Source organism: Palaemon carinicauda, chromosome 29 (assembly GCF_036898095.1).
Source record: "Palaemon carinicauda isolate YSFRI2023 chromosome 29, ASM3689809v2, whole genome shotgun sequence".
Taxonomy (NCBI): Eukaryota; Metazoa; Arthropoda; class Malacostraca; order Decapoda; family Palaemonidae; genus Palaemon; species Palaemon carinicauda.
In genome coordinates this window covers 90,719,589-90,729,588 of record NC_090753.1, presented here as the reverse complement: position 1 = coordinate 90,729,588, position 10,000 = coordinate 90,719,589, and the positions used below count along the sequence as shown (strand labels likewise).

Genomic DNA, 10,000 nt, shown 5'->3' with positions numbered 1-10,000 from the left:
TCTTTAAATGACCCTCTAATTCCCAGGAATAACTGGAGGATTGCCTCTTTAAATGACCCTCTAATTCCCAGGAATAACTTTAGGATTGCCTCTTTAAATGACCCTCTAATTCCCAGGAATAGCTGGAGGATTGCCTCTTTAAACGACCCTCTAATTCCCAGGAGTAACTGGAGGATTGCCTCTTTAAATGACCCTCTAATTCCCAGAAGTAGCTGGAGGATTGCCTCTTTAAATGACCCTCTAACTCCCAGGAATAGTTGGAGGATTGCCTCTTTAAATGACCCTCTAACTCCCAGGAATAACTGGAGGATTTCCCCTTTAAATGACCCTCTAATTCCCAGGAATAGCTGGAGGATTGCCTCCTTAAATGACCCTCCAATCCCCAGGAATAGTTGGAAGATTGCCTCTTTAAATCACCCTGTAATTCCCAGGAATAACTGGAGGATTGATTCTTTAAATGACCCTCTAATTCCTAGGAATAGCTGGAGGATTGCCTCTTTAAATGACCCTCTAATTCCCAGGAATAGCTGGAATATTTTCCCTTTAAATGACCCTCTAATTCCCAGGAATAGCTGGAGGATTTCCTCTTTAAATGACCCTCTAACTCCCAGGAATAGCTGGAAGATTTCCTCTTTAAATGATCCTCTAATTCCCAGGAATAGCTGGAGGATTCCCTCTTTAAACAACCCTCTAATTCCCAGGAATAGTTGGAGAATTGCCTCTTTAAATGACCCTTTAATTCCCAGGAATAGCTGGAGGATTGCCTCTTTAAATGACCCTCTAATTCCCAGGAAGAGCTGGAGGATTGCCTCTTTAAATGACCCTCTAATTCCCAGGAATAGCTGGAATATTTTCCCTTTAAATGACCCTCTAATTCCCAGGAATAGCTGGAGGATTGTCTCTTTAAATGACCCTCTAACTCCCAGGAATAGCTGGAAGATTTCCTCTTTAAATGATCCTCTAATTCCCAGGAATAGCTGGAGGATTCCCTCTTTAAACAACCCTCTAATTCCCAGGAATAGTTGGAGAATTGCCTCTTTAAATGACCCTTTAATTCCCAGGAATAGCTGGAGGATTCCCTCTTTAAACAACCCTCTAATTCCCAGGAATAGTTGGAGAATTGCCTCTTTAAATGACCCTTTAATTCCCAGGAATAGCTGGAGGATTGCCTCTTTAAATGACCCTCTAATTCCCAGGAAGAGCTGGAGGATTGCCTCTTTAAATGACCCTCTAATTCCCAGGAATAGCTAGAAGATTGCCTCTTTAAATGACCCTCTAATTCCCAGGAATAACTGGAGGATTGCCTCTTTAAATGACCCACTAATTCCCAGGAATAGCTGAAGGATTGCCTCTTTAAATGACCCTCTAATTCCCAGGAATAGCTGGAGGATTGCCTCTTGAAATGACCCTCTAATTCCCAGGAGTAACTGGAGGATTGCCTCTTTAAATGACCCTCTAATTCCCAGAAGTAGCTGGAGGATTGCCTCTTTAAATGACCCTCTAACTCCCAGGAATAGTTGGAGGATTGCCTCTTTAAATGACCCTCTAACTCCCAGGAATAACTGGAGGATTTCCCCTTTAAATGACCCTCTAATTCCCAGGAATAGCTGGAGGATTGCCTCCTTAAATGACCCTCCAATCCCCAGGAATAGTTGGAGGATTGCCTCTTTAAATCACCCTGTAATTCCCAGGAATAACTGGAGGATTGATTCTTTAAATGACCCTCTAATTCCTAGGAATAGCTGGAGGATTGCCTCTTTAAATGACCCTCTAATTCCCAGGAATAGCTGGAATATTTCCCCTTTAAATGACCCTCTAATTCCCAGGAATAGCTGGAGGATTTCCTCTTTAAATGACCCTCTAACTCCCAGGAATAGCTGGAGGATTGTCTCTTTAAATGACCCTCTAACTCCCAGGAATAGCTGGAAGATTTCCCCTTTAAATGATCCTCTAATTCCCAGGAATAGCTGGAGGATTCCCTCTTTAAACAACCCTCTAATTCCCAGGAATAGTTGGAGAATTGTCTCTTTAAATGACCCTTTAATTCCCAGGAATAGCTGGAGGATTGCCTCTTTAAATGACCCTCTAATTCCCAGGAAGAGCTGGAGGATTGCCTCTTTAAATGACCCTCTAATTCCCAGGAATAGCTAGAAGATTGCCTCTTTAAATGACCCTCTAATTCCCAGGAATAACTGGAGGATTGCCTCTTTAAATGACCCACTAATTCCCAGGAATAGCTGAAGGATTGCCTCTTTAAATGACCCTCTAATTCCCAGGAATAGCTGGAGGATTGCCTCTTGAAATGACCCTCTAATTCCCAGGAATAGCTTGAAGATTTCCCCTTTAAATGACCCTCTAATTCCCAGGAATAAATGGAGGATTGCCTCTTTAAATGACCCTCTAATTCCCAGGAATAACTGGAGGATTGCCTCTTTAAATGACCCTCTATTTCCCAGGAATAACTGGAGGCTTGCCTCTTTAAATGACCCTCTAATTCCCAGGAATAGCTGGAGGATTGCCTCTTTAAATGACCCTCTAATTCCCAGGAATAACTGGAGGATTGCCTCTTTAAATGACCCTCTATTTCCCAGGAATAGCTGGAGGATTGCCTCTTTAAATGACCCTCTAATTCCCAGGAATAGCTGGAGGATTGCCTCTTTAAATAACCCTCTATTTCCCAGGAATAACTGGAGGATTGCCTCTTTAAATGACTCCCTAATTCCCAGGAATAACTGGAGGATTGCCTCTTTAAATAACCCTCTATTTCCCAGGAATAACTGGAGGAATGCCTCTTTAAATGACACTAATACCCAGGAATAGCTGAAAGATAACTTCTTTAGCTGAAGATTTTCTTAAAACTCAAAGGGGAAATGTAAACCATACCAATTCAATATGACTGGAGCGAATATTCCAAGGACTAAAATCTTCAAAGAGTGGTTGGCAGGTCTGTAATCTTAGGATTGGTAAGTACGAGAGATATGATAAGCGTGCGCACGCCATTAGAAGTAGGGATAATTCACATACTAGAGCATTGCCTTTCCCTAAACGCTGAATCTGCTTCCCTTTCAGGTCATCTTCCAAACGCCTCAGAAACACAAAAAGAAACAGTACTGTCCTGTTAGACCCATCTAATCCCACTGCTCCCTTACAACCGCCCGTGTCCGTCGAGAGCTTCATTTCTGGAAGGAACTTATCGACGGGGCATAGGAGAAGGCGAGAGAGGACCGACTTGGCTTCAAAGGACCCTGCTTCTGGTGCGCCGAAGTTACAGCGCAAAGACCACTTTGCCTCCCTGGAAAGAGCCGGGACACCTGAAGGACCCAGTGCAGGCCTAGTCCAGTTCCAGAGGGAGGTATCTCCCAACTCAGGAGAAATCATAAGCCCCGCTGGCGACACAGACGTCAGAGACATCAGCAATAGATCAGCTGGGAAGGAAGGGAAGGGTGGTAATACGCCTGCGATCAACTCCTCGGAATTCAGCAGGTGCTGGACCAAAAGCAGATTAGCCGAAGAAGCGACTGGAATCGTCCAAGCTGAAGAAGAGTCTCCGGAGAAAGAAAGCGCAGGTCAACAGGGAAAAGACATCTGGGATGTTGAGTCTTTGAATTCTGTAGGGAAGGACGCCCCCGAGGAAGGAACTGCTGAGACTCAGCCTAAAAACCATCAGATTCATCCGATTGCTGCTCCCGACGCGGCAGAGAAGCAGGTTCTGGAGGAACTTATGCGGGATCTCACCCTCTATGGAAGTCCTGGCTCAGGTAGGGACTTTGTTCAGCTACCTTTACTCACAAGAATTTGATTCTATCTTAACCTCTCTTTATCTTTACTGATAATGAATATGAGAGAGAGAGAGAGAGAGAGAGAGAGAGAGAGAGAGAGAGAGAGAGAGAGAGAGAGACTGTAATCCTTGTCAAACTGCATGTTTAGCATGGTTCATAATGAATACTTTAATGCAAGACTGTAAGTAATAAGGTAATTAAACACAAACATACACAAATGTATACACATCCAATTAAATAATGAGGTTTTCACACCTCTTAGTGGAGATCTTTCAATACATGAAGAAGCAAAATGGTATAGTCCATCAGTAAAGTGTTAAGACTTACCTATGATAAGCGGTGTTGCCACGTTTTCACATCTTACCCGAGAAATTTAGAACCAAGGTTGTTTAATAAGCAGAAAGATATGGCAACGCCGCCAATAAGAATGCCACATCTACCAGATTATCCCGCCTTTCCAAGGATAGTGATGAACTGGATTAAGATGTGGCAACAGCTATAATTTTCCTTAAGTTCTTAACCTTATGTCTGTCTATTTATCTACCAAGGCACATCCCCCAATTCTGGGGGGTACCGACATAAAAAAGAACAAAAGGGGACTTTTCTTCTCTTCGCTCTTCCCAGCCTGACGATGGATTCAACCAAGTTTGGTTGGTACTGCTAGGGTGCCACAGCCCTCCCTCCCCTGTTATCCACTATAAATGAAGCTTCATATGCTGAATCCCCTACTGTCGCTACCTCAGCGGTCACCAAGGCGACTGAAGGAAGCAGCAGGGCCTATCAAACTGCGTCACAATCCCTTGCCATTCATTCCTATTTTAGCACGCTCTTTTACCTCTCACATCTAGAATCTTCCTATCACATAGAACCTATGTATAAGCTCTTCACTGGTAGCAACAACCTTCCAGCAATTCCGCATAACCTCATCACATTCCACATCGCTTCCCTATCAACTCCATCATACGCTTTTTACAGATCCATAAATGCAACATACACCTCCTTGCCTTTTGCTAAATATTTCTCCCATATCTGCCTAACTGTAAAAGTCTGATTCATACATCCCCTACCTCTTCTAAAACCACCCTGTACTTCTAAGATTGCATTCTCTGTTTTATCCTTAATCCTATCAATTAGAACTCTACCATACACTTTTCCAACCACACTCAACAAACTAATACCCCTCGAATTACATCACTCATGCACATCTCACTTACCTTTGTATAGTAAAACAATACACCACAAACCCAATCTACTGGTACCATTGACAACTTGAAACATGTATTAAACAATCTCACCAACCATCCAAGTACAGTCACATCCCCTTCCTTTAAACGTCTCAGCCCTCACACTATCCATAGAAGGTGCTTTTGCTACTCTCATTTCTAGTGCTCTCTTCACTTCCTCTCTTGTAATCTCTCTCTCATTCTCATCTCCCATCACTGGCACCTCAACACCTGCAACAACAATTATATCTGCCTCCCTATTATCCTTAACATTCAGTAAGCTTTCAAAAAATATTCCGCCCACCTTTTCCTTGCCTCATCTCCTTTCAACAACGATCCATTTCCATCTTTCACTGTCTCTTCAATTCTTGAACCAGCCTTCCTTACTCGCTTCACTTCTTTCCAAAACTTCTTCTTATTCTCTTCAGTCAGCCGCCCTCTTTGCCTCAGCTAGCTTACGTTTTACTTCCACATTTTTCCCTCTATATGTGGATGAGCTCATGATGAGGGGTAGCTGGAGATGGTTTGGGCATGCTCTTCGCACTCCCCGACAGAGATTAGCTCACCAAACGTTCAGCTGGGCTCCACAAGGCACTAGAAGAGTTGGAAGACCCAGATCTACATGGTTGAGGGATATGAAGCGCGAAGTAGGTAGATGATGAATGGACAAGTATTGATTTAAAAGCCCAAGATAGAGACGACTGGCGAAATCTAACCGAGGCCCTTTGCGTCAATAGGCGTAGAAGGAAATGATGATGATATCTTTCATACTTCTCCACACTATTACTCTGCTGCCATTCCTCAAATGCCTTCTTTTTCTCTTCCACTTTTACCTTCACTCCTTCATTCCACCATTCACTACCCTTCCTCATGCTGCCTCCAACAAACCTCTTGCCACACACATCATTTGCAATCCCAACAAAATTTTCTTTTGCTAACTTCCTCTCCTCCTCTAGAACAAGAGGCTAGAAAGTAGACTTTTACAATTAACCTGTGTTGTGTACAGAAGTATAAGTTTAAAATTCAGTTTCACATTTAATGCAAGGATCTGGAGTTGTTTTTATACCTAATATAATGCAGCTGGGCTATTTTTCTCTTCTTCTAACCCTGTCATATGCCACATCCAACCTTTCTTTGTATTCAATTTTCACCTCTAATTTTTTTTTTCAACTCTTCAACCTTCACTAGATTCCTTTCACATCCCCCCACTCTATTCCCCCACTAATAAGTTGTAAGATTGTAAATATGTATTTTAAAATAAAAAATAGATAAAAATAATAATTTATCTGGATTAGTTAAAGTAATAAAGCATTTAAAATCACCAAAACATAAAGATGAAAATCTTGAGAAGATACAAATTACTGATCAAAATACTGATGATAATAAGAAATACTTTATCATATAAAGACATATACATTCAGAGAGAGAGAGAGAGAGAGAGAGAGAGAGAGAGAGAGAGAGAGACAGTGCAAACTTCCGTAAAACCTTAAAAGGAATGACTGTTTATGGGGAGTCCACTACTAATAATCCTCTTTAAGTTTTCCAGATATTTTTTTTCCCTTTTTTTTTGGTATAAATTGATATTTTACGATTTTTTATTGTAGCTGATGTAACTGTTTGGTTTTATACATAATAGCAAAAAATAACAATTATCATTATTATCTGCTAAGAAGCTAAAACATTAATAACCGAAATGTTCGATAACCACCTTAACATATACGACAACTTTAGCGCAAAGTGTACGAAAGTCTCATTCTTTCCCCCAAGCAGTGTTGCCAAATTGTTAGATCCAAAATTCACCAGAGAAAAATTAACATAAAACACATGAGCTTATATGAAAACAGAAAAACCATTAGTTTATTTCTTCCAATTAAAAATATTGTTTTATTCATGATGTAGCATAGATCTGTATTGATCCTTCATTATCTTCATAGTTTGAAAAGAGTACTTATGGAAACTTGACATATGGCAACACTGCGGGGATAGACCACTGAGGCACTGAACTGACTCGCTTAGCGACGCCGCTTACAGTCTGTTCAGGTAGAGAGTGACTAAGACTCACGCCTTAGCTGCCACCCGGGCTTCTAAAATCTCCCTAACGCCCTTATAAGGCATCCTAGCGTGGCCTGCATATCAGATTATCCTTACTAAGGCCTCCCAAGACTGGTTTTAGGACCTAAATTTGTATTGTCTTGTTTTTCATAAGAAATAAAGGCACCAATGAGCTGAGACTTGCCAAAGTTCGACATATTATTATTATTATTATTATTATTATTATTATTATTATTATTAAATGCTAAGCTACAACCCTAGTTGGAAAAGCCGAATGCTAGAGAGAGAGAGAGAGAGAGAGAGAGAGAGAGAGAGAGAGAGAGAGAGAGAGAGAGAGAGAGAGAGAGAGAGAGAGAGAAAGAGAGAGAGAGAGAGGATAAATCTGCCATTGCAAACTTTTAACATGAGGAAAAATATGTAATGATTTATTGTGAGGTGTGTGTGTGTGTGTATGTGTGTGTGTGTGTGTGTGGGTCAAAAATTGTTTTAGATAAATTTTATTTTCGACAAATTGTTTCACTCAAAGCCCCCGGATACCGTATGTGTATTTGTTTATAAATGCTATGAAAGTTTAAAGTAGTAAAATGATGTGAGCAATGTTTTGATATATTTCCTGATTTATTGAAAGGTTTCACTGAGAATCACTACTTATGGTGTGCGCACAACAGTGGTTACCTCAGTTAAGCGAAATGGTTATTATATTCGTTCTTTTAAATCAGCGACCTTTTTGCACCAATATGCTAAGTAAACAAGAACTTTCTAAGTATTAGTCTTGTAATTTTCAATGTTATTCCGCATCTCCCACAGGCAATGAAGCTGACACCGAATCTCTAATGGAATGCGACAGGTCTCCCCGGAAAAGCGTCGTCGTCGTCAGCAAAATGAGCGGACCCAACAACAGGAAGATGACCGTGTCCAACGTCCCCCTGACGGTGGCAGCTCTGACCTCCCCAAACGAATCCATGCCCAAGATTGAACTGAGTTCCTCCTCGCGATCCCTCAACAGGAGCATCCAGCATCTGGTCCAGGAAGATGCCGAAAACAAACCTAGCCACCGGCCACCGACGCCAGCCCGTCCGTCTTTACCCACTTTGCTCCCCGGTCGGGTCGTGGAAATGTCCCTGAACGCCTCCATGGCCAGCTCCAAGAGTGATGGACGCCACAACGCTGCGCCAAGCAGGCGCCTGACCTTCAGCTCCTTCCCAAGGTCGTCCTCGGAACCCAGATCCCTCACTTCATCCCCGAGGCCTCACCAGACTTCTAGCAACGAATATGACGAGGACGACTCCGATGAAAATGCCTCGGACATGCTGGAGTCCTCAACTCGATCAGAGGGTTGGGATCACCTGAGGGGTTCCAGAGGACGTGGCCCAGCCTTCCCGAGTGTCTCAGATGGCCACGTTGTGTCCTTGCCCCCCATCAACCAATCCCAGTATAGCGAATCCGGGTGGCGAGGTCACAACGGGATGCACGGTAGAGGGGGAATGAACCCCAACGGGGAAAATGTCCTCAGCGTAGCCAAGAAAACGTTGGAGCAACTCGAGAGCGTCTTGGCTCCAACGGAGGCACACTCCTTGTCTAGGTCCATACCCAGAACGCGGGGTCCCCAGCAGATACACATGGAGACCTAGCATAAGGCCGTCGGCCTCCATCCGCATGGGGGTAGACACTTCCTGTCGACACAGAAGAGGAAGAAGACTAGAATGAGGTCAAGGAGTCATGAGAGGGGTAACTTAGAAGGACCGTATCAAAGCAGTTCGTGATTTTGTGATCATTTCCATGAAACATTGACAAAAAGAAAAGGGACCTAGTGCCCTTGGCCAGCCCAGGCTCGAAGGAAACTTGTGTTTGTTTCAACAAAGAACAAGGCTACTGCATCTCGATTGAGTACGAATGGACATAGAAGTGTAGCCTATTTGGCCTATATAGATATATCCTACCAGGTGTTCTTGTATTCTATTACAAGTGGATATACGAACTGACTAACAGTGAATTTCTTTGAAAAATATAACCAAATCATTTGAAATTTCCTAGAAACTTAACTGTATGTGCAACGTGGATTTTGATATACTCTGCTCTGTAAATATCAATATATCATCACATTTTTACGTTCAGTCCAAGGTACAGTAAGTACATGTGGGTTTGAGTCTTACGTACGGAAGTACATGTGGATTTTAGTCATACGTACAGAAGTACATGTGGGTTCGGGTCCTACGTACAGAGGTACATGTGTGTTCGAGTCATGCGTACAGAGGTACATGTGGGTTCGAGTCCTACGTACAGAAGTACATGTGGGTTCGGGTCCTACGTACAAAGGTACATGTGGGTTTAGGTCCTATGTACAGAAGTACATGTGGGTTCTAGGCATATGTACAGAAGTACATGTGGATTCGGGTCCTACATACAGAAGTACATGTGGGTTCGAGTCCTACATACAGAAGTACATGTGAGTTCGAGTCATACGTACGGAAGCATTTGCTGGTTCTTGTCATGTGTACATAAGTACACGTGTGCCCTTGGTGTATATTCACTCTCTTGTGAGACGAGGACATCTGTTGACGTCCTTACGAACTATTAATGGTTGAAGCAGCGAACCGCCAGAATTTAAAAATAAAATATTCAAGAAACGAGAACTCAATTCTCATTGAAGTTACGTAGTATCACCTTGATCGAAGATCTTTGTCGTGTTTTTATTTTGTGATTTAAGAAATGTCAATCAACTGTACCATTTTGTTTTTTTTGTAGTAAAGACAATGTAATCCTGTTCTTTGTGATGAAGAATATATTTTCATATGCTGTGTAACTCAAGACATTAGATCATAGTTTGTCGTTCTGTAGGAAATATATGTTCTTAGAATTAATTCAATTTGCATTTGATTGCTTTTGATGTTTTTACTGTTCCTGTTATTTCATTACTCTCTCTCTCTCTCTCTCTCTCTCTCTCTC

General features: G+C 42.2%; 1 protein-coding gene across 3 annotated transcripts in view; it reads left to right on the top strand.

The window, feature by feature from the left end:
• LOC137622868 (uncharacterized) overlaps positions 1 to 9,444 on the top strand; it is a 43,864-nt gene extending 34,420 nt beyond the window's left edge. Inside the window, exons 5-7 of one of the 3 annotated variants that reach the window (XR_011040505.1) lie at positions 3,070 to 3,758; positions 7,862 to 9,200; positions 9,387 to 9,444. Coding sequence is in view for 2 of the 3 variants with exons in the window: in XM_068353442.1 (XP_068209543.1) it covers positions 3,070 to 3,758; positions 7,862 to 8,685 (1,513 nt within the window). In the remaining variant the exon portion in view is untranslated. Of the gene's footprint in view, positions 1 to 3,069; positions 3,759 to 7,861; positions 9,239 to 9,386 lie in introns of those variants that run through there. The other 2 variants (XM_068353442.1, XM_068353443.1) reach the window with 2 other exon arrangements.
• Positions 9,445 to 10,000: the final 556 nt, after the last annotated feature.